This window comes from Tetrao urogallus (assembly GCF_951394365.1).
Source record: "Tetrao urogallus genome assembly, chromosome: 1".
NCBI lineage: Eukaryota > Metazoa > Chordata > Aves > Galliformes > Phasianidae > Tetrao > Tetrao urogallus.
The window spans coordinates 30571413-30596682 of NC_136813.1; the positions used below are offsets into that span (position 1 = coordinate 30571413).

Genomic DNA, 25270 nt, shown 5'->3' on the forward strand with positions numbered 1-25270 from the left:
CGAAACTTTACGTCACACAAAGGAAAAAAAAACGATTTTACTAACTCAGTCGGTGGGCTAGAAGCAAAACTCCGACACACCACCGCCCGCCACAGCCCAGCCCACTCCCTCACAGCGCCCGCCCCGCGCATGCGCCCCGCGCTGCCCTCCCTCTCGTGCGCCGCTCTATCCCGGCGGTCCTCCAACTCTATGGAAGGGGCGGGAAGGGCGCTTGCCTCTCTAGCGATGGCCGCCCCGGCCCGTCACGCGGACGGCGGGAGGAGCCTGCGGGGCCGCTCGGTCCCGGCGCATCCCGTCAGGCCACGCGCGCGCGGCTGCGGCCTTGGAGCGTGTTGCGCGGGCGCCGCGGCGGCTCCAGAAGTTTCTTGGGGACGGCGGGCGGTATGGCGGCGGCGGCCGCAGAAACGGCAGCGCGGTGAGCGCCGCGTTCCTTCTTCCCTACCCGCGCGTCCCCGCTTCGTCGCCTCACGGCGTTGTGTTTCTTCGGCAGGTTCTCGGACGCGGATATCGACCGAGATCCGACGGCGGCGGCGCGGGTGAGCAGCGGGACGGCGGAGGGCTGTGGGAGGGACTGTGGGCCCTCACGGGCGGCGCTGTGTGCAGGGGGTGGATCGCTACGCTCCTCACGGAGGGCTGCCCTTTGTGTGGGGCCTGGCTCGGTACGGGGCTCTTCCGTCACAGCACTCGTGCTGATTAAGGAAAAGCAGAAGTAAAAACCCCCCTCTGTGTGCCGTGTGGATGAAGCAGTTGTCACTTGCAGTTAAATAAACAAGCTTGTCAGAGAAAGGTATTCGGTGTATTAGCCTTTATTCTGCCGGTGAGTCCCATAATGCAGCATAGCGTTCTGATGACTTACCAGCTTGGAGCTGTACGTGGTGCAGCAGGTTTGCTTGCTCTTGGAATCATAGAATGGCCTGGGTTGAAAAAGACCACGGTAATCATCTAGTTTCAACTCCCCCTCCTATGTGCAGGGTCGCCAACAACCAGACAAGGCTGCCAGAGCCACATCCAGCCTGGCCTTGAATGCCTGAAGGGATGGGGTGTCCACAACCTCCTTGGGCAACTGGTCTTTCAGCTCATGTGGTTAATGTTCATAATCTGGGTCTTGGCACCCTGTAAGTGGTGCTGTGTCCTGCCTGCACGCTTGACAGGACATATGTCCAGTCAGCATGGCAGTCCCATGGTGTTCTCACAGCTTGTGATTCCTTTAATTCCTGATGTGCATGCTTTGGCTTCCTGCTCCTGGGTCTGATACAACTGGGAGGTCATCATCTGTGTTTAAACAGTGAATTATGTGACTCTGGGCAGCCTGGTCTAGTGGTTGGCAATCCTGCACGTGGCAGGGGGTCGAAACTAGATGATCTTTGAGGTCCTTTTCAACCCAGGCCATTCTGTGACTCTTTTATGATTCTGTGATAAAGCTATGAACTTCTTAATGGCTTTTTATGTCATCTTAAAGAAGTACTCTGCTGTGTGGAATAATGCTCTGCAGTGTAAGTAGTGGTGACTTATGAGAGAATCAGAAGTGCCCGCTGAAACAAGCTGTCATGTCTTTGTTTTGGTGAAGTGCTCTGTCAAAAGGATGGTGATCCCCTTAAATTCAGGCACGAGTGAGACAGGAGGCTGAGAACACTTTTAATTCATACCAGCTTTTACCATTATTGTAGTCATATATTTGTGGATTTACTTGATCACACAGTAAGGGCCTGGAGTGAAGGTAACTTGGTGGCATCTGTTTGAGTCTTTGGGAGGACAGGTCCTGAGCTTGTCTAAGTAACTGCAGCTGATGTCCACCATCTGGAATTCTTAGTGCCAATCAGCTGCCCTTTGGCTGACTTCTCAAGTTGCTGTGCTGTATGATTTGTTTTGAGGAGAAGTGTCTCGGTAGCTGAACAAGATGTGGTGATTGAGTGACAAAAAAGCCAAGCAGTGTAAGTTCACCCAGCTGAAAATGCTTGCCTTTGCTTTCCATGAGTGAAGGCTAGTTCTGCAGCTTTTCCTCTGAGGAATTTGTTCCTGCACTGAGTGCTGGTTTTGATCAGTGTTCTTGTTTTCAGAGCAGATCATGGGAGGTTACGTTTGGTCACAGAATGGGTTCTGCTTGTCAGGCACCTGTAGTGTTCAGTGTCAGACTCCTGCTTGGTTTTGAGGGTCAGAAGTTGTACTTCACTTCGCAGTGTTATGTGATCCTGTTGGGTTTCCTCATACTTCTCCTGTCTAGAGTATCTGTATACCATGAATATTTACATAATGATGTCTGTTCTTGAATGTATCCTTAAACTTAGGGGCCTGTCTGTACAGTTAAATCTAGCGTTGCTTTTTATTGTGCCTGTTTCTGCCTCCTGCTTCTTCAGAGACCTCTGAGGTTTTAGATTTTTGTGCTGTACTTGCACAGAGGTTTGTACATTTTCCATGATACTGATGGAAGTACATTGGAAGAAGCTGTTGTGGCCATGTAGTTCCTAGATGGTGTAAGCGTATAAATGAAAGAGAGCAGGGTACCAGTCTGAATTAAAACAGGCCCTGCTGCTCTTCCTTTTTTCTCTGGCTTGGTGATATTGAGTTCTAGCAGCTGTGTTGTATCAACATTTATGCGGGCTTGAAGTCTGTATCTTAGCCACCCTCATGCTTGCCAAATTCTGAATAGTGAATTCAGTGAAGTTAGCAAACATAGTAACTCTACTATGGTGACGTAGTGAATTAGATTCAGAAGACCTGCCTTTTGTTCTTGCGAAGACAAGAGCTTTGCTTTCTGCTAGTAGGAGAGCTGGAGACATTCTTTCCAAGTGTGTGTGCGTTGAGTCATTGTGCTTTCATTCTGTTATGCAAAAATAATAAACTCTTCTCTCAGAGAGTATGGTATAACTATTTCAGTCTGCATACCCAGTGATTTTCCTAGCAAGGAACTACTTCATGCTTTTCCCATTGTGCAACAGCGTATCTTGTGAGCCCTGTGCTGCCTGAGTCTTTTGTCCTTGTACTTTTCTTGCTCAGCATGCTTCAGAACAATCTTCCACGCTCAATAGTATCTTATAACATACAATTTAATCACATTATAATGCTTTAAACGTGTTATTCCTGCACAGGCATATTGACTAACGTATATTGATTTCAAATCTCTGGTATTGCAGTGCTTCTCCATCAGAGTTGTGTACGAATCACCATATCACAGAATGGTTGAGGTTGGAAGGGACCACTTAGGGATCATTTAGTCTAAACAAAGCTCTGCTTCAAGCAGGGTCACCTGGAGCACATTGCCCAGGGTGTCACACGCACAGCCAGGCATGTCACACAGTGAGGGACTTTTTTTCTCAGATGTGCTGAGAATTATAGGAAGGTTTTGGGAACGTACAGGATGACCTGTGCATTAGAATTCCTATTTAAGGCATTGATAATCCCTCCTCTGCAAGGAATGGGTATAACTGGCAGGTTCCTTGTACCCCAAGCTCTGATGTTTAAGCTTTATGGATGAAAACTGATCAGTAGGTAAACACTCATGCTGGGTCCAGGATATTTTTTCTGACATCTTATTGACAGAGCTCACTAATATATCTTCATGGGGATTTCCAAAGTGCCATTTCATGTTTTTCTGTGTTTCTTCACAGGAACTGACAAGAGCTTTGGAAAAGAGTCCAGATGATGCTGAATATTATTGTCAACGAGCTTATGCCCATATTCTTCTACAGAACTACACTGGTAACATCTTCAGGCAACACTGACAGTCCTCTTACAAGTGTATTATGACACATTCTTTATAGAAGATGACACATCACTAATAACAAAGCTAATTACAAAACTTAGTTTGCTGGTTCTGCAGTTAGGACATGCTTGAAAGTTTTCCTCATCTTTATTTTGTATCTGCAAAACTTGCAGTGAATCTGAAACTCTGCAATCCCAGTTTTCTGTTTGAGTTTAGCACAGTACTATCTTGGAACATTATTTTCAGTAGACTTCTTAGGCAGGTTTTAAGCTTTGTGTTGTAAGCTCTTCCAACCTTATGTGCTTTTTTTGGTAAGCACTGAATCCAGCTGTGGTAGGAAGGTGATAATCTGCCACCCAGGTGTTATTTGGTTAACTGAACTAACTCAACAGTTAGCCCAAATTTCCTATCAATAATCAAACAAAGTAAATAGGTAAATGATGGTGATTCACAGTTCAAACCTAAGGATTTGACTAAATGAAAGTCACTGCTTCATCTTCTGTGGAGCTCTAGAGCTGCTTGCAGACTTTCTCAAGCTGTTATTCAGACAGTTTGATTTGTGTGCAGGCTAAGGAAGCTGAGGTAGTACTGATTATTTTTTTTGAGGTGTACTGAAAGACTTGCATTTCACTGCTTTTTCATCATGTTATAACGATCTTCACCTGTAAACTGACTTTCAACAGATGCAGTTGCAGATGCAAAGAAGTCCCTAGAGCTCAACCCCAGTAATGCTGTAGCACTTCTTAGGAAAGGGTATGTATCGTTTCTGGTGCTCTGACAGTGTTCTGGTGATCTTTAGGACAGTGATAGCATTTGGATTATTGCTCTGTGCAAACTTCTTGCAAGACTGTGAATGAGTAAATTCCATGCCATGCTGCTTGTAACTCCTTTGTAATAAAGCTGTGGTTATAAGATAAAATAGATCTTTTGGTGTGGTTTCTTGTTCCTTTTTTTTTTTTTTTTTTTTTGGAGGGAGGGGTGATTATGTTAACATCCAACTATTTAAAAAACAGATTTCATAGTTGATTTAAATTCCAACACGTGGGGATATGGTAATCTTCAGAATGTGGATTAGATTAGAAAGTAATTGCAGTTTCCTTGTGGTTTTTTTCTTTCTTTGTGTCAGGTTAGGAGAATACCATATCAAAAACTATGCATCTGCTTTAGAGTCTTTCAAAGAGGGACAGAAGTTGGACAGTAAGTATTAAAATTTCTTGTGTGCACAGCGCTCCTTCGCTAATAAGAAATGAAATTCTCTAACATCTTAACTGAAAGTAGAGACCACAGTTGTTGTTGTTTTTTATTTTTCTTAAGGCTTAGGAACTAGGTGCCTGATTTGAGATATGTGGACCAGGTCTGGCTTTTGGAGACACTTGTGCAGTTGCTACATGGAAGTGTAAAACTGCTTAAAAATGCATGTGGAATTCTTAGCTGGTAGTGTGTAGTTTTCTTGCCTTACAAAAGGAGGGTGTTTCCCTGCTTCCCAGAAGTCTTGCAGGTAAATAATGGCAGTGGTGTGGCACTAATTGTCACAGGAAGGTTTCTGAACAGAGTTAGGTGTAGTTGGTATTTTTAGTGGTTAAACTACTGATGGGCTGGCCTTCAGAAGAGCCTGCAGCTTAGTGGGCATTCAGGCTGACAGAATGGATTTCAGCTCTCACTGCATGACAGAAGCGTGCGTGAGCTCTCTTTATCCTTAAAGTGTTGGCAGTTGGAACTGCACACGTGTCATCTGGGGGAGAATTAGAGCTTTCTAATAATATGACTTCCTTCTAGAAGCAGGAAAGAAATAGTTCAACGTGGAAAACTTTGGTAGAAAACCCCAGGAAGCATATAACAAAATAATTTCTAGATGATTATAATTCCTTTATCTTTCCTTCTCCACATCAAATAAAACTCACCTCATTCAATTCCCTTTTTCAGCAGCTGAAGGAAATCTTAAAAGCATCTTGAAAGGTTACACAGAGCAAAGTGCACTACTCTGATAAGCATCGTCATCATCTGGGATCCTTCAGTTATGTTATCCATAACAATGGCTGAGACTGAAAGCTTTAGCAAAGATGTAATTACCTTACCTCTCCCAAACAAGTGATCTGCTCCTCTGATCTTAAAGTGCAGTTTGGTGGGAGCATGAGCTATTATGGTTCTTCCTGCCAAGTGATTGTACCCCCTGTCACTCTTATGCATTTGTGGAAAACTAAAGAAAAAAGCATATCCATAATACACATAAAGCCTGCCTGTTTGTTTGTCATTGTTTCTCTGCTTGCCCGATTGAAATGTTTCTGAAGCTTCCCAGCATTTCCTGATTGCTTCTTCCTCTGAAGCTTGCTTCTAATGTCTTCAGCATCACAAAATTCTGTGACCTGTTGTGAGATGAGGGGATTCTTGGAGCCTTTTAAAACACAGATTTTTAGCTTCTGTGTTCTCCAACTTGCTGGCAAATTCATACCAGTAACAGAATTTGCTTTTGACGTTCTGTGGAAACGTTTGATGGGTCCCAGGTGAAAATAATTGTGGACATAAGCATTTTGGCAAAACAGTTAACTTCTAGTTAAATGTAGCAAGCATAAAATGAGCAAAGCACAATGGGAAAATTAGCCACGTATGACTAAGCTGGTGATAAAGAGAGAAGATGTGAGCTGCTGCTGCCAGATAGAGAATTGCTGCAGCAGGGAATTCTGTGCTGGCAAGGCTGGTTTCTTTGCCACACACAAGGGGGCAGAAGTACACCATTACATGCCTCTGTTCCTTGCTGATGGAAGGTCTGCTTTATGTCTTGGGAATGCTAAGGAATGCTAATGCTCACTACTTGTGCTTATTGCTGCTCTGGGCCTGACAGTGCTGCACTGTTCACCTACAGCAACAGATTAATAGGATGTGGTGTATTACTGAATGTGTAGAATTTTTCTTTCTTAGTTAGGAAGCAGGATCTCAGCCATGAGATTAGATGCATGGGGAGTTGTGGAGTTTGCTGATGTGCCTCATATTGAAAAAGCAGTGTGATCTGCAACTCTTCAGCACGTGGTGAGGGTTTAGGACAAATCCACATGAGAAATTTCCTTTTTGCTCTGGCCACCTGATTAATTTAGTAAAGATGGAACGTGCCAACTTTGTAAAGAAAACGTCTTCTTATGTGCAAGTGAAGGCTAAGTTAGGCTTTCTGAACTGAAAGTTATTCATAATGTTGTTGCTAAGTTGTTGGAGTGAATAATTACTGAGAGGAAAAGAAGTTCTTGCCTCAATTTATGGTGTGTTGGAATGCAGGAAAAGAGGCAGATCCAGGACAGCAGGGCAGATAACTCTGGATCTTTTTATTGCATGGCAATCTTGTCATAGGCTGTAGTTAAAAAAGAGAATTCTTCAATTGCTGCCAAGTGCAGATTTGACTCTGTTTCCCTTTGCAGTGGGTGGCAGTTGTATAAGGCACACCTGAAAATGTATGCATGCTGAAAGGGTTGAGGTGAATACCTTTGTAGAACTGCAGTGGAGCCACATTTCATCTTGTGTGCATTTCTCCTGGAACATCATGTGGGTTTTCTTTAAGCCCTCTGCAGGGAGGTTGGTTGTGTGAAGTCCCTCAGTGTGGATTCCAGCTGTTGTAGAAAGATAGAAGTTGAGCTGTGCTTAGTGGTTGGTCAGTAATGCTGCAGCTATTTATTTTGGGTTTTTTTGCATTCCTGACTGTGAAGGGTTTTTCTGGGAATTGTGCTGAATTGATGCACGCTCTGCTGCCTTTTTAGCTGTTTTCCAATGAATTCATTTCTCTGGAGAGCTTCTTCCTAGAATCCTCATGATCTTAACTGCTGTGCTTCTGATTTGTGCAGTGAAATTGGCACCTGCTTATTTCCAACATCCCTGAAACTGTAGATGTGCATGTAAAGTATGTGTGAAACCAGCAGGAGAAAATGCCTGCTGTTTGTGCAAACTCACACCAACTGTGGGCTCTCCACAAAACAGAAGGGCCTTTTTTGATATTTCTCTGGAAAGGCAGCGTGTGATTGTTTGGGAAAAGTAATTTTGAGAGAAGGGAGAAGTGCTTAAAACAGTACTTCTTGCTCTCCAACACGTGGAGTTCAGTTGGAAAGCAATATCATATATGGGTCAGTTGAGAGGGAGGAAAAAAAAAAGCCTAGTGTCTTAGAAATTAATTTGAAATTAATTAAGTTTATCAGAGTTAAGTAGTGGAGCTGCATAAAGTACTTAAAAATGAACTGAAATGAATGAGTTTACGTGGAAGTAGTTGGAAATAATACTGTGATGTAATAAATTGGGATGAATTTGGGATGAATTTATTCCTGCTTGGAGTTGAAAGGAACTGTTCTTTATGCAATGCGTGCATTACTTGAAGAGTTGTAATGCTGATGTGTTTGATCTCTTCTAGATGTAGATGACACCTTTACAGTTTGGATTAAAAGATGTGAGGAAACGTTAAACGGTGAGAAAGCACATTTACTTGAGACAGGACTTGATGTGCCCTGTTATTTAAAGCTTGTTTCATTTCTCTCTGAAGGGGTTACAGTTTACTTTGTACTGAAACCAAAGTTTTTATGTTTAAAAGAAGTCATGTTTTCTTATGCCTTGTTTCCCTTGACTATCCTGAACTCTTTAGACTTAAAGGAGTATGTAGTTAAAGTTCAGACAACTGATTTGAACTGTGTCAGCTTGCTTTCTAAATCCAACATCAACATTATTTTCTTCAAGACTTGAGAATTTAAGTGGGAAAGAGCAATGAAAATCTGGTGGTTTTCCTCTTTGATTTCATGTGGAGAGTGCCTTTGGGTACTAATTGCTGCTCTGCTGTCTTATGGTGGTATTCAGTGAGTGTGCACATGGCTTCCTTTTGCGTGTTTCTACAGACTGACACCTCTGGCAGTGAACTTACCTGCAGTGCTTAACTGCCTGCTGATTTTAATGGGCTGTAGCAGAAGAGCTGCCTCTTTTTTTTTTCTTCCACCTGTTGTGATTTCTCCTCTCTTTCTGTTACTGGCAAATGGGGCAGCAGAAAGGTTAGGTTGCCTAAAAACCAATTGCAGGAGAAACAATTTTCCAAAGACTTTTATCTTTTTAGCAGTGTGCATTACAAGGGAAACACAGGGAGTTTTTCTTTGGAAAGGCTTGATCTGGGTATTTTAAGAGAAACATTTAGAAGAGGAAATACTGAGCTGCTGTTTACATTCAAGTGTTACAGTGTGTTTAAGGTCATGCCATTGAATTTGTCTGCTAGGGTTCCATCTCACTCACTAGCTGTAGCTACCTGGCATGACATACAGATTTGATGAGAAGTTTGTTCTATATAAGGGGTGGTCAAGCTAGCACAGACTTGCAGGAAGTGATTTCCATTCTTTTTTTTTTGCCATGGTGTTGATTTCATTAAATGAAGGTCCATATCCTTTTCTTGTAAGGAAAGGGAAGCAATACAAAGCTTGTTACTCCTGTTAATTGGAGCATGTTTTGTATTACAGTTGTATCTTTGCACAACTTGTTTGTTGAAGTGGGTAGCAGGAAGAAAACCTAATTAAAAATAGAGGGTCCTTAAGGCAGCAGATGAAAGGTAGAGCTGGTATGTTTTTAACTTCTGTCCTATTGAGACTGGCATAAATGCAGATGGACTGGAGTCAATGAAGAAAGGTAAAGTAAAAGTCATGTGGGTTCACTTTGTTCTGACCGTGCATCTTTTTTTGCTTCTTTTTTTTTCCTGCAGGATCACAGACAGAAGTGGTAAGGTGTTTTCCTTAATGTTGTTTGGAATTTTGTCTCAAACGTGCTTGTAGAATTCAGTGGCTTCTTACATCTTGGAAAACTTAGGAATGACATACAAGTCTGGAAATTATTGTGCACTCATTCAAGTTTTAACTTGCAGTCTGTGGCCTAATAAAAAGTCAGCTCATCTTGTCAATGCTAACTCACTTATGACTGCTAGAAGATGTTTTCTCTGGTAGCTCACAAGTGGATTTTGCAGACTTTGTTTTCAGCTTTTTTTTTTTTTTTCAGACAAGTATATTTCCCCTTTTAATTGGAAATCTTCAAAAGAAATGTCAAAATTGACTTTTTGAAAGAAAAATAGTCTTTGTGCCATTTTTCTTTATACCTGAGTAATAGGATAGAGGGAGAAAACGTACAGAAAATAAGGTGGGTGTACATAAAGACATATGATTTAAAGGGTTTTTATGTTTAAAAACTGTGCCATTCGTTCTCAGACCTATTTCAGGCTTCCTTTGTGACTCATAGATGAGCAACACAGCTGCTGTGTGTCTTTCAGGTGTACTTTTCAGCCAGGAAAGAAAGAAATTAAGGCTGATCTTGTTGTTAGCTATCAAACGTGTGGCCTGTGTGTTGTGAGCTGCACTGAGTGTGTGCATTGTCAGTCTGTAAATTGTAACTCTTAAAGTCTGGCACAAACGTAGAGGGAAGAATCTCATCTTCCTTTCCTAAGTTAATGCACATACAGAAGAAATGCCATCAGTATGGAAGTGCTTTGTATCTTTGTTCTTGTATATGTCTGGTGCACTGATGTCTGTTCTTTTACACTGATGCAACTTTCTTCCCAATGCAATATGCTTCGTCTAGAATACACAACAGCAGCCTCTGTCAGCCAAGATCAAGTAAGTTGACTTCAGCTTTGCTGTGAGAACCAAAATAATTGTCTTAACTGTTCTTTGCTGGCTTGGGGATTGGAGATGCAAGATAATGACTGCAAAAATTCTGTAGACTGCCACTTTGTGAAGTTCCTAAGTGAGCTGTTTCTCAAACAATGTCATTGATTTTGTTCTTGCTGGGGGAGCGTGGAATGGAGTAGACATTTTAGCTTCTGTTTCTGATTTTTCATTATCAGCTTAATTCAAAGACTTGCTCATGGTGCCTAGTGTAGGTAATGATTTTCAGATGCTTTTCAGATCCTGGAGTAAAAAATGCTATTTAATTTATTGAAGGCAGAGCTATAATGTGAATTGGTTACGGTGACCCAATTTTCATAAATTCCTCAATTAACCATTTTTCTATTCTTTAAGTACATGTCAAACCTGTGACTGCTGTGTGGAAGGACACTGTTCTCCCCCCTGCCTTGAACTATGCAGTATAATATTCCAGCTTTTGTGGGAGTTGTGTATTCCAGGGGAGTTCTGGGGTTTTTTTTTTTAGCTTGTTTTTGCTTTTAAACATCTCCTTAGAGGCATTTTTTCTTTTTTCTTTTTAAGGTATGACTGGTACCAAACAGAATCTCAAGTAATTGTGACTGTCATGATCAAGAATGCTCAGAAGGATGGTGTCAGAGTGCAGTTCTCAGAGAAAGAGGTGATTTATGTTGGTTATTGAGAAGCATCCCTGGATTCCACGAGATGTGTTTCTACCAAATGGTGTTCACTTCTATGAGAAGCATGAAGAAATGCTAGAAGCTGTCTTCAGCTTGGGCATTTTTACATGGTTACGCTGTAGTTATCTGTGTGCAGAATCAAGTGAACTGGGTGCTCTTGCTGCAGTGAGGTCCTTAGGACTTGCACACAACTTGCAGTGTGACATAGGTGCTGCAGAGGGAGCATCTGCTTTTCAGCTGCTTGCCTGTTGAAGTGATCTGGAGTTCATGTGTTTGAGTGTGTCTCTGTCCATTCCTATTCCAGATGCATGAGAGTAGTTGTGAATAAATAATTTTAGGATGATAACAGAAAAGCAACATCTTGGTGGGTTCATTTTGATCACTTTTTTTTGATATTTCTGAAACTGTCCATTGTAGCAAAGCATACATTTCATGGAAGAGTGGTGATCTCTGTAATGCCATACTCAGTACGATGACATTTGTGTTTAATTAAGGGTAAGCACTGAAGAGATAGGTTCTTATTCCCAGCTAAGTTGGTGCTTGGTGAGCCATAGAAGTATTTGGTTGCTGCTGTAGTCTTTAATGCGTGGCAAGTGCTCACACAGTTTTAACATTGCTTGCATGAATTAGAAGGGAAGTTGCAAATTGCTTCATGTTCCATTGTTAATATGTTGATACTTCGTTTGCTATAATTCTTTCCCTAAAAACTGCAGATCAAGCTGACAGGATAATAGGCTTTTTAAGTACTTGCTGGCTAAAACAAATGAATAGGAGATTTCAATTCTGTAGTGTACTTTCGAACACCTTGTTGAATAATGCAGTAATGTAGGGGTGTTGTCTGAAATTTTGATGCCTTCTGTTTTAAGTATCGTAGTAAAGAATCGTTAATCACTTCATCTTGATGTCAAATGACAATTCTTTACTCCAAAATGGATAACTGTTCTCAAAGGTGACCAGAGATGTGTTTTCAACTGTTAACAGATGAATGCATCGGTGAGACTTCCATCAGGTGAAGACTACAACTTAAAGCTTGTTCTTCTTCATTCTATAGTGCCAGAGCAAAGTACATTTAAAGTGCTTTCAACAAAGGTAAGCTCTTAATGTAACTTATTTCTGTTCCTGATCCCTTGTCATGGCTCATTGCAACAACTGGAACATTTTGCTCTTTCTATAGGACTACCTTTCTTTCAGGGGTGCTTTTTGGTCAGTAGAAGGTGTTCTAAACTTGTGCAAATGTTAGAAATAGTGATGTGATGGTACTGAGTGAAATGCAAATCAGTTATGTTGAGGATGCTTTTAACAGTTGCTGTTAAAAGATGCCTGTGGCCCTAACCTGTACAATTCAGGTATTTAGAGAGTATGAACTGCTTGTTACTAAACTTTTAGGAATCCATGTTTTGTTACAGAGTACTGTCATCTTTTTCTGCCTAAGAAATAAATGTCAGAGCTTGAGAATCGCAGTGTTGAAATCATTCTTGACCCTTTCATGATCTCTCCTGCTGGTAGGATTTACACATAGTGTTAAGTTGTTCTTGGCCTTTCATGAGCCTGTATATACTCAGTGCTATTTCTGGCAGCAGTGCTTGCTAGACACCTGGAAGTTGCATGAGGAGGGAGAAGGCTTTCACCTGAGCTTTTTTCCTCTGTACTACAGGTAACATAAGAAGCTGGCAGATTTTGTATAGCATGTATTGTTGGTATATTACATATACATTGTCCACAGAGCCAAGTCTGAACCTCTGCAGCACGGAAGTATCAAAACCATGTATTCCTTCTGTATCAGCAGTGGCTCTACAAAGCTTTTTCAAGTTTAATGGCTTTCTCATGTTCTGTTTTACCTGCTCCCTTCTGAAAAAGGTACCTACAGTAACCTTGCATGCTCTCAGGAAGAGGAACATCGAGGTGATAGGAAAGCTTTGTGGAAATCCTGGCCTAGTTTCTCTGCTCATCACACTAAGGAAGCTGAGCAGGCTGTGTGGTTGAATCACATGAGTTCTTATGCTGAGGGAAATGAACAGGGAGCTCAAAGTATGTAGAAAGTCCATTATTTCATTATTATGTGTATAAATTGAAGTAGAATGGATACAGACCCTGTTCATATGAGTAATTGTGAGGTTCTATTTGCCTTGTATTCCTATCTAGTTTCTGTTATACTTTTCATGTGTCTTGAAGTTTGCCACTGCTTTTGTGAAGTGTCAGGCATGCATTTCAGCACTCTTGGGAGCAAATGTGATTTTGTCTTCCTGTGCTGCCATCTCTAGCCTGGATTAGTTGTTCTGGAGCTGAATAATCTCTGATTGTCTCAAGTCTGGCTCAGACCATTATTCTCAAAGTGGTATAAAAGCTTTTGTTGTTCAAACAGTGTCTGAATTTTTCTGCATTTATGTCCCAGTATTGCTGTTCCTATGTAATTTGGAGTGAGTACTTTTAAGGCAGAACAGGATAAGAGCAAATGTAGGAGGTGTTCCAACAGGTGAATTCTACACTTTAAGATGTACTTCCTCTCCTGGCAAAGGATAGCATTGGGAAAAGTACAGTGAAGGAATACAAGCTTGAGTGATGCCTCCGATAGTTCTGGTTCTGACCAGCAGGTGGAGTCTGAATTAAAAACGTTCAAAGCAGATCTGCATTAAAGATGCTTAAGCATGCCAGGTCTTCTTTAAAGGCTTAAAATATTTTGCTTTAACAAACATCAAATGCTTTAAGAGAACGATGCAGCATCAGTGCTTGTCTGAATACTGGAAATGGAGATTTTGTTGCAGCAGTTTCGTGTATGTACTTTGTTCTCGTGGGCAGCATGGAAAATACATAGCAATTACTTTGAATAATGCAAACACTGTACTACATCTGATTCTTTGTTAGTTAATATTATTCCTCAAAGTTGTTAATAAACTGGAGATGTCGAACCTGCAGTGTAGATGTATGAAGGCTGCTGGTTTGCAAGATCTTACATACTTGAATCCTCCTGCATCACTAGTATTATCTGAAGCTGTCGTGGTTTTCCATTTTGAAGTGATGTGTGAGTTATAGCAGAGGCTGGGAGACTGGCCTGCGAGACATCAGGGTGTGTGGAATTTAGAGATAATACTCCACATACATCTGAAACAGCCAGGATGAAAGAGATAGCTGATCATGAAAAGTTATCAGCAATTTAGGTGGATGTTTAAAGACTCTTAAACATGCTTCCTTCTTCCAAGTGAGCTCAGAGCAATGGGATCTGTTGCAGCCACCTCAGCTGTATGTACATTGATTCCTTTGTAGCGTGGTGTACTGAACCAAGCAGCTTGGCTGTAGACAAGGGATTACTTCAGTCAGAATCGTGTCTGATCTCATGGACCGAGGCCTCGTTAGCAATGGGAGCAAGTTAGGAATGCTCCTGGAACAGGTCTTCTGGTTTTCACCTGGCAGGAGTTCTGGTCACATACTCCTAGCTGGTTTTCCAGCATGAATCAAGATGGTAAAGGAATATGAAGAGAAACTCACTTCAAAAGCATGTTCTCCATTGCACTAAAAATCAGAATCTTTCATCTTTCCCTGGGAGTTCCTGTCCTATCTCTTTTCTTTCCCATTCCAAATTGTCACCAAACTGAAACAAAATCCCACCTGGTAATATTCTCCAGACTGGGCCAAGAGTAGAAGGAGTACGCCAGAGTGTATGCTAGCACATGCATATCACAGCTAAACGTGACTGAAAAGACTCTCAGGAGGAATGGCATTAGAAGGCTGTATTTTGGAGGACTGTCATGTCTTGATGACAGTTACAGACGTAGTGAAGTCTCTTCATCTTGCTGCATGCTTGAAGGCTAGCTGATGAGTAGAGAGGGACGAGGTTATTTTTAGAGCTGCTGGTAACATGCCTGAGAGATGGATACGGAAGCCAGAAGGGTAAGTGTAGATAGTGATTAAGATGCTGCTGGAAAAAAAAATCATTCTTGTGTTTGCAGCCCCTTTCAGCAGTGGCTTCTTTGCACTCCCACAGCTGTTGGGAGCCCGAGTCCAGCAGGATCCTGCTGAGATGGTTTTATGACTTACAGTGATCAATGGCTTCACCTTTTCAATGAGCTTAACCTTGCCAGAGCTTTCTCATAGTAATTTTGTGATCTACTTTGTATCAGGAAGAATCCTGTGCACTTGGAATAGATTGTGGCTCCTTCCTGCCTCTCCCAGTCTAGATTGCTGCAAGACAGTGACTGCAGGATTGCTCCACGAATGTCTTGCTCTCTGATTTGTCCGTAACCATAGCATGTGAGATTCTGGTTAAATCAAGTGAGTAGAAGCTTCTGAGGAAGTTGTGCTTTCATGGGATAGAAGCAGTTTTCCTGTAGTTTAATAATTTCAGATAATCATAGAATGGCCTGGGTTGAAAAGGACCACAATGATCATCTAGTTTCAACTCCCTGCTATGTGGGGGTTGAAATGCAGGGTCACCAACCAGCAGACCAGGCTGCCCAGAGCCACATCCAGCCTGGCCTTGAATGCCTCCAAGGATGGGCCATCCACAACCTCCTTGGGCAACCTGTTCCAGTGCTTCACCACCCTCTGTGTGAAAAACTTCCTCTTCAAAGGAAGAATACCTGGATGTGTTCACAGTGCTTTATTTTGTATCGCTGCTTTGAATGTGAGCAACGTTGCCACTAGGATATTGAAAGTCTTCACTGGGCAATGAACAATCAGCTCTTTTCAGCTAAATGAGGAAACAGGAATACACAGTCAGGTTTAGCAGTGGGTAGACTTACCAACTTTGAGTTTCACTTAACCTGTTAGAACTAATAAACGTAATGGGTAGAGTTTGAAACAATGAAACTGGCAAATGGTAAAGCCATCCTGCATGTTTTGGTAGCTTAGGGAAGCTGGAAGTGGATCTCTCAATGCTGCTTAAAATTCAGCATTGCTTGGCAAAAAAAGCATGTAGGTAGGTCTGTTTTAGTCACTGTCTTGAGTCGTATTCAGGTGTTGGCTGAGGTGGTAAGAACTGTAAATTGTACCGTGTTGAAAACTGCATGCTGCAGTCAGCATCTAACAAAGGTACACTGGTGGTGCTACTTGGCTTTTTAACTTATTTCCAGCAGAGGGAGCCAAAATGTAAAGGCTGGAACGAGTCTGCTCTTGATAAGTGTGTGCAGCTATCCTCATGTTCCTTTCATAAAAGGAAAACAACATAAAAACTGAAAATGATGGATTAAATATATTGAAAGTGAAGTTAGCTGATTTATCTCTGTCCAGCAAAATGACAGGGAAGTATAAATGCACAAATAGTGCAAAGGAGGACGAATATGTGCTTTTAGCATGTGTCCCTGTGCTCCTGAAGGAAACTGTTGCTGTCTGTTCTTCACCTTTGTCTTGCATCTGCAAGTAGTCTCAGCACAACTTCTGTATATCATTTAATTTTTAGTGGTTTGGACTCTGTGCAAACAACGGCCTGCAGCAGTTCAGAAGCATTTGAAAAAGTGGTAAAAATCGGTTTCTTGACCCCAAAACTTTCCTTTAATTAGACATCAAAGATCTGCTGCAAGCACAGGAGGGGTTAGAAACCCTCAGCATTTTTTCACAGTTGACATTTGCGACTTAATAGAGAGGTCTGAGGTAGGAGCATGCTCTCAGCTGCTTCATGCCAAGAATATGGTTCTGTGCATCAGTGGAATTTTTCTTTTCCTCAAATCAGCATTTTGCAATGCAAACCTTGAAATACCCCGAGCAGCTTTACTGAAAAAGGACACTGCCTTGTGTGAAGTGTAGAGGAAAGGGCAAAGATGAAACATCCTTGTGAATGCAGATGGGTGTGGGGCAGATCTAAACTTCTTCTTGTTGAGGAATATATTTTAAACAAGCATGTAAGTCAATGTCCATGCTTTATGTAAGTGTATAAAGAGAAAGTTTATGTAAGAAATTTTCCTCTTGTCTTGAGAGAAGGTGGGTATAAGACCAACAGGCATATGAATGGTTATGTACATGGACGTGGCAAAGAGCTTTGGGCTACAGATGTTCTGGGCTGCATTAGAAGAGGGGTGGCCAGCAGGGAGAGGAAAGTGGTTGTTCCCCTCTACTCAGCTCTTGTGAGGCCCCACCTGAAGTACTGCATCCAGGCCTGGGGCCCCAGCACAGGAAGGACCTGGAGCTCTTGGAGTGCCCCAGAGAAGGGCACTGAGATGATCAGAGGGCTGGAGCATCTCTCCTGTGAGGAAAGGTTGAGGGAACTGGGATTATTTAGTCTGGAAACGAGAGGCTCTGGGGAGACCTTGTTGTGGCTTTCTTCAATACTTGAAGGGAGCATATAAACAGGAAAGGGAATGGCTGTTTACGAGGGTGGATAGTGATAAGACAAGGGGGAATGGTTTTAAACTAGGACAGAGGAGGTTTAGGTTAGATATTAGGAGGAAGTTTTTCACGCAAAGGGTGGTGAAGCACTGGAACAGGTTGCCCAAGGAGGCTGTGGATGCCCCATCCCTGGAGGCATTCAGGGCCAGGCTGGATGTGGCTCTGGGCAGCCTGGTCTGCTGGTTGGCGACCCTGCACATAGCAGAGGGTTGGAACTAGATGATCATTGTGGTCCTTTTCAACCCAGGCCATTCTATGATTCTGTGATATGATTTAAAACTCACAGCTAGGGCAAAACAATCAGTAGTTCAGTAATAAACATCAGGAGTTAATAACTAAGGAGTTGATTGGAATAACTAGCTCCAATAACTAGGGAGTTGATTGGAAAGCCTGATTTCTTATTTTCGTGTGTTAAATATAGAAAACATCAGAATTTAAAAAGATATTTTTCATACATTTTAAAATCAATGTCTGAGCTGTTGCTCTAGCTCTGCCAGGTTTGATTTCCTTCATCCGTCTGATCAGAGCTCGACACAAATTTTCCAAGCAAACTTTCCCTTAGCATGAATTGTAGAATAGAAGATGCTTTAAAAGTTAGAATAAATCTCTCACAACTTGTCAGCACGTACCAGAATTTTCTTTTTAAAAGAATTTTGGTCATTTTTACGTATGTCATCTGAACTGGTGAAGAAGGACGCTGTTGTAGTAGAGCTATCAGGGTGGTCAGTGGCTGCAAGCCATGAGCTACAAGGAGAGGCTGTTCAACCTGAAACAGAAAAGCTGAGGGGAGGAAATCTTCCTGCCTAGAAGGACAGCATAAAGAAGACGGGGCCAGACTTCTTTCAGAGCTCTGTGGTTATAAGGGGGAGCGTGGGTGGCTACAGATGGGTGTAAGGCATCGTTCTTTTTGCATTGTCCTTTGCTTTGTATTTCTGACAAATGCACCTTCGGAGCTTCTTTGCTTCTGTTGCATTCATTGACTGACTTTCAGTAAGGATTAACTATGAAAACAGGATGTGGGCTCAGTGTAGCTGTGCATTGTATCATAAATGTATAGTGAGCTTGAGTTGGTAGCATAACCAGGACCTGTGTATAACTTAAGCTTCGTGCACCTAAAGGTTTTGAACCTTTTTTTGCATTCTATTTAGTTACAGGTTTTTAAAGCAGCATTTGATTAAGTGGTTAACAACCAGAGCCAGCTTCTTAAACTGGCATGCAAAGCATTTAATTTATGGTGAATTTTTCCTGTCTTATTCTAAAGCTGGCATGAGGCGCACAGGCATATGTTTAATGAAATATAAATGGTAAATCAAAGGAGCTGGCAAAACACTGAGATGTATTTCTCTTGCCTGGGTACTGAATCTTTTTCAAGGGAGCAAAAAAAGCTAACAGTACCTATGTGGTAGGTGTGACACAAATGATGTTACTTGTCTATGTGAAAGCTATCAGTATCTGCTTGCAGACATTCATGAAAATGCATTTGTTGCCATTTGTGCACATAATTGGGACTCACAAAGTTGTTTCTCCTTAGATCAAGTAAAGCAGAAATAGGCATCTTCACAAGCAGGATTTTATAGCTTTATTTTTGAAAGACCTGGTTGTATAATGGCATACAGCTAATGATCCCTAGTTTTGCTCCTGCCTGCCACTTCCCCTAATGGGTGAGTTGAATGGAAGTAGATGGAGTAGACAAGAAAAGGCTTAGGTCATAAAAGTCTTCTGTCTCAGTCTTTCAGCTCAATATACTTAGTTTGGCAGTGTTGAAATGGTTTAGGTTTAAGGAATCTGTATCTTACACTGGGAATTAGTTTGTAGCATTTCTCTTCCTTGGGGATGTTTGCCATATAGTACTGACTCAGGGCCGCTTTCAGAGAGGAAAGCGTACCAAGGAGCAGATTAAAAAAGGAGAGAGGGATTATTGGAACAGCAGAAATATAAAGATTTTTTCTTAAATGTGTGGGCAGAGTTCTCTGAGTAGCCAAAGGGATCTTTGAGGAGGGCTGTACTCTGCAAAATCTGTATTTAGAGGTCTGTGTTCAGTATTTTGCTGCATTAGAAATCGTTCTTGGTACAGATGATGTAGCCTGTGTTTGAAATATTGAAATATGTTGATGAAACCCTGAAGCACAAGGATGAGATAGCAAAAGGGGAAGCAGACAGAAGGAAAGTGGAAGTGGCATAGGTTTGAGCAGGTTCAGTACTGAAAATGTGCTGGGTTTTGTTCTTGTCATCACAGGCTGTTCAGTGGAGATGTGCTGGTAGTCAGAATATAAAAATGTTGCTGTTAAGGCCTCCTCAGCATAAATGTGCAGCTGAGTTGATAATGGCTTGTGCAACTTGAGAAGAGTTGTGTAGGAAGTGGAGGATAGACAGGTGGTTTTAAATTAAGACTTAGTGTCTCACTGCTAACCAATTAGTGCCTTTGTAAGTGGCTAATTAGCTTAAATGTTGGATTCGTAAGATCCAAATCCAATAAAAAAAAAACAACCAAACAAGCTGCTAGTTCCAGTGTGGAGCTACTAATCTTACATGTAGATCCATAAAAATATTTTAGCTTCCTTGTGTTAATTGCAGAGAATTAAATTTGTGAGTATCAGAGATGAGCTTCACAGTTGTAATTTCCAAAGTGGTTTTAGAAGAGTCCAGTGAAGGAAGCTTTGCTGAGGACAGCTTTTGCTCCTTGTAATGAAGAGTAATCATTGGCACAGCCTGAGTGCTGCTTCTGCACAGTTACAACAGGAATCTGTGTTCATACAGATTGCAGTATGACGCACTGGAATGTGGGATTTCTTCAGGTATAGAATCGTGGAATGGCCTGGGTTGAAAAGGACCACAATGATCATCTGGTTTCAACCCCCTGCTACGTGCAGGGTTGCCAACCAGCAGACCAGGCTGCCCAGAGCCACATCCAGCCTGGCCTTGAATGGCAGGTTGATCACATAGAATAATACAATATGTTTATTTGTTGGTTTATTTCAGTTCTGTGGTAACGTCACTGAAAACGTTTGAAATTCAGACAGGAGGAGTGAGGAAGTCAGCTCTGTGTGGTTGTTGTTGGACTTTTTATAAAAGCAAAACAAAAAAAAAACCACCACAGCTGGAACTCCATCCTATTTTGAAGGGCGTTCATCCTATGCTTTATGTCTTCTTGTTCCCAGTGCAAGGTAGTGGTAGGAAATGCGTACTTAAACTTGACGAGGAATTGGTAGTTTCCCTAAGAAAAAAAAAAATGGAGCAACAGCAATGAAAAATGCAGCATGATTGCAAATATGACAGTTTGGAAATGAAAATAGCTCTTTATTTTTATAAGGCGTCTTGGGCTGCGGCTTATCGGTGACTGATTTGAGGAATGGATGAAGTGCAGTTCACATTTCAGATGAACGTGCTGCTGTGCCGCTGGGATCCTTCGGGTTAGCTTTTACAGAGCTGCCTTTGTTCTTGGGTCTGCAGGGATCTCCAGGTTACAGTGGCTTTAGGAAGAGCTAAGAGTTCTCTTATGCTAAGCTGTGCAGAAATAAGGAGCTGCTGAGGTTTAGCAGACGCAGATTTAAGTCAGTTGATAACGATGTAGGAACTTTGATGTTGTCTGAAGTGAGTTTGCCACCTAAAAGTGACACTACAGAGTCCTTCTTTTGCAGAGTTTGTTTTGCAGCTGTTATCCTATGACTGAAGGTTAATGATAATTGTGGAAGAACTGTTTCCACGTGGCCGTCTAAAGGGGTTGTGCGTAGTTGTGAATAGAGGCATGGCATGCTTCACTAAATTGTGTTTCTTCTGTGATAATTACAACCACATCCACTTTTAATTACTGGTTCTGTCAATGAATGCTAGTCAATTTTCTCTTGCAGCAGTGTGTTCATTGAACCAAATGAATGCAGCTTCTGCATTTCTCTACTGGAAGGATCAGCATAGTTCCTGGGTGTTTCTCTGGTTTGTGTAGTATACAACAAATACAGTATATATACTTTTTTTTGGAGGGTGAAAATTAAACCTAGCACTTGGATTTTGCAGTCATTCAAAAGTTCTACTTAATTACTAGAGCTGACTGGTAATAAACAGATACTGAAATGTACTTTGGTGCCTGGCAGTGTAGAGATGTTGTGATCTATCATTACTTCTGGGGTGCCATAATTTAGAGAAAGAATTGAGCAAATTGTAAGCATCAGAAAGTAATGCTAAAAAAAAAAAAAAAGGGTGCAATTCTGATGTGACTGCTTAGCTCTTGTATCAGAGCTTAGTTGACAAGGCATTTAAGTCCCACAACTTCATCTGGTAAGGTAAGCCTGTCTTTTTTTACAATGCAGGCTTTGCAATAGACATTGTTTCTAAACCAAATGTAATTATTTTCTTACTGTTACAAAATCCAACTAATTTGGAATTATCTGTCTGATCTGTTTGTCATCTGGATGAATTTTCTTCTTCATTTCATGTTTTGTAGGTTGAAATAAAAATGAAGAAACCAGAAGCTATAAGATGGGAAAAACTGGAGGGACAGGGAGATTCTCTGAAGTTAAAGCAGTTTATACCAGGTTTGTTATCTGAATTTAGCATTAAGAGTTTTATTTTTGTGAAGTTATTTTCAGATATTAACAACTGGTGTGTTAAAAGTTTTCAGTAAAATTTGTCCCGTATTTACAATGAAAAGCCTCACAGTCTTGTTTTTACTGGAAGAAAATGACAGAAATAGTCTGCAGGGCATTACTAAAATTGATTTATGAAATTTAGTCATAACTTCTGTTAATCTGATGAATTGTTGAGGATGTATGCTCATCCTTAATTCCTCTAGGCTTTTATCTGTTTGGATGTTTATTCCTGTCACTGTTTTGAAGTTCTTTGTGCTGTTGTGCTTATATTATTACTTAAATAATTAGCATTGTTTACCAAAGTATTCTGCCTCTCTAGAAAAGTAACCCTTGTGCAGTGTTTCAAAACTGATTAATAGCCCATCTTGGAATGAATCACATTCAACTTTGATTATGTCAGACTCACTTGATGCACACACGTCTGTTCTGCGAACTGCAGCTTTAAAAGTCTGTAGAAAATGCTTGGTTAACTAACGCTTCCATTTTTCAGACACCCAGCACTTATATCCATCATCCTCTCACTACACGAGGAACTGGGACAAACTGGTAGTCGAAATCAAAGAAGAAGAAAAGAATGAAAAGCTAGAAGGAGATGCTGCTTTAAATAAACTTTTCCAGCAGATTTATTCAGATGGTACCGATGAAGTGAAACGTGCCATGAACAAATCGTTTGTAAGTCTTCACCCTTTTTCTCTAAGGAAACGTGTGTGTTTTGCACAGTGTCACGTTGTACTGAGCTTTGCATGCATCAGAAAAGGCTTCTATTCAGCAAGACCCCGAGCCTGCAATAAATGGCACTGGTTCAGTGGGAGATGTTGATGTAACAGGTTTCAATGGAAGAGTGTGCTTTGTTGTTGGTTTCTTTGTTTCAGTTACTGTTAGTAGAGGGAATATAGTTTTTGGTTCCTAGAGAGCTTTTCTTGTTACTCAGGATGAAAGAATCAAATTTCTCTTAGTTCTTTGTATGTACAGTATGCAAGAATGTGAGCAACCCTCTGAAAGTGTCCTGTTAATTAATTTCTCATTATATCCAATACTGATAACAAGTATTTTTAGGCTGAAGATTATGGACTGATGACTGTCAGACTTCATTCAACAAAGACGTACAAAATTTCAGTGTAAATTGCTTCTACATGAAGTTTAAACTCTTCAGGTTTCTTCAGAGTTTGAAATCTGCTGTGACTTCTGTATTGCTAGAATTCCTGTAGCAAACTAAACAAATGTTTTCTCGTGTTGCAGATGGAGTCTGGAGGCACAGTTCTGAGCACCAACTGGTCAGATGTTGGTAAAAGGAAGGTAGAAGTAAATCCTCCTGATGATATGGAATGGAAGAAATACTAATCCTGTTTTTAATCTTTTACCATCTGTGTTGCCATAGTCATGTACTGGCCACTGTATATGAACATAGCATTCTTGGATTCGAAGCACTGAAATGTTCCCTTGGAAACAGGAATTGTCTTTACAATTTGCGTGCTTTACAGATTTCTTCATCTGCAGATGTTAAAGATGTGTTCAAGAGTGGAATCCTGTTTTCATCACCTCTGTCAAATTTTTGGAAATCGAGTCAAATGCAATCTAAATTTTCTACCACCTTTATCAGCTCTTCTCTTTGGGGATGGGATGATCTCTAATGGGCTGTTGAGTATCGTTGCCTTACGCCTGATATTTCTGTTCAATAACTTATTAGATCTTGGCAACTTTGGGTAAAAATACAACAACAATGTTAAAATTGTTTGCTCTTTAACTCTGCTAAATAAAACTGTAAATACAACTTTATATAAGAAGCTTCTTCATTTTTTTTGTATTCCTGGTTTTTGATGAAAGGGAATAAAAGCAGATAGCTAAGAAAGTAAATACAGTACTTAAAAAAAAATATGGGAGCAAACTCTTAATTTTTGTAAGAACAAAATTGTTGTTCTTGGTGCAGATAAAAATTAAAGAATAGTAAATCCACCTGGGTGAGTAGATTGGACTGTTGTCCAATGTGATACAAGTCAGCTGGAAATTTGTATGCTCAGGATCCTTCACGTTTTAGAGAGGAGTGTATGCATCTATCAGTGTGCAGTAATGAGTTGTTTCTACCAGTGCAGTTTCCTCCTAATTGATTCTCAGAGTTTGAATAATGGCATTTCCAAACAAGAGAGCTAAGAAACTTAAGTATTTCTCTGTCTTTACCTCCTGGATGCAGATCTACAATGGCCTGCTTATTTGGAGATGGTCAAAAACCTGTTGGACAGCTGGATTTAGGTGTCCCTGATTGAGCAGGGGTAGGACTGGGTGACCTCCAGAGCCTCTTTCAGCTTCAGTCATGCTGTGGTTCTTTGAAAGCAGGGGATATGGGTTACAAAACTGAGGTAGTGATGCTTGTTCTGCATCCCACTGTTGGGAGTTCAGGAACACGAATATTCTGGTATTCCAGAAGTAGATGTCACTTGCTAATATTGGCAGCCACGTGAAAGCCACCTCATTCCTTGCTCTAATCATTGGTGCTGGTTTAAATTCATGGCTGTTTTTCCTTGCATTCCTGATAATGTATGTGTGTATATATATATAGAGAGAGAGACAGTTGTTTTAATAGAATGAGTAAAGCCTACGGCTGTTCAAGTAATAAATGGATGTAAAAGTTAACCTAAAACTAACTGAGGCAGTAAGAAAGGATGTATTCTGTTTTCCCTGAGAACCAGGAGTCTTGGTTTAGCAGTGGCACTGTAGAAGTGCAGTACTTTTTTTTTCTTCCCCTGCTTTAGCTAGTACTGTTCCTATGCCTGTGGGGTAGTGCCAGGATTTTAAAAGCACAGATCTTCAAAGAGGGCTTGTTTTTTGGGTGTATACCTTTGCTATGAACTTCAGAGCGTTGTAACTGGTGGCTGTAGACTTTGACTACAATCTTGATGTAACTGCGGTTTCTTGATGTGCTCAGATTTTATCCTGTAGTGCAGGCTGGACAGAGATTTCTTTTTAAATTACTTCTAGCTTCAGAGTTGATTCGTATTTTCCAAGGCCTGCATTTGATGACCTTCAGAACTGAACGTTATCCTTGTCGTTGAATATGATGAAGGGAGGTGGATTGAATTTGGGAAGGCTTTTGTGTCCCTTATCCTCATGACTCCTGCTGGGTAATATCTGCTTCTTGGCTGGGTTTCTCAAAGGGCACATATGTGACATGTTCCAGTGAAGATCTTTTGGGTTTTTTTTAGACTTCACAGGGAAAATTCTTCCCTTTAGGGAAGTTGCCCAGTATTGAGAGCATTTGCTACCTGTGTGGCAGCTTGATTTGATTTGGAACAAGGACTTGAACTTGTTTCTCCTAGATGAGTGCCTTGCTTTTGAGTTATGCGCTGGAAGACACCTCTTCCATTTCTC

At 41.2% G+C, this 25270-nt stretch overlaps 1 protein-coding gene across 1 annotated transcript; it reads left to right on the forward strand.

Annotated features, from left to right (window-relative positions):
- Positions 1 to 383: 383 nt before the first annotated feature.
- On the forward strand, positions 384 to 23248 carry SUGT1 (SGT1 homolog, MIS12 kinetochore complex assembly cochaperone; the record flags this gene model as incomplete). The annotated part of the gene is made up of 13 exons (XM_079536210.1): positions 384 to 415; positions 491 to 536; positions 3606 to 3696; positions 4384 to 4453; positions 4827 to 4897; positions 8082 to 8135; positions 9402 to 9418; positions 10268 to 10302; positions 10894 to 10990; positions 11991 to 12098; positions 21763 to 21853; positions 22398 to 22579; positions 23147 to 23248. 13 exons carry the CDS (start codon positions 384 to 386, stop codon positions 23246 to 23248), a joined length of 996 nt encoding a protein of 331 aa, XP_079392336.1.
- Between the last annotated feature and the right edge of the window lie 2022 nt (positions 23249 to 25270).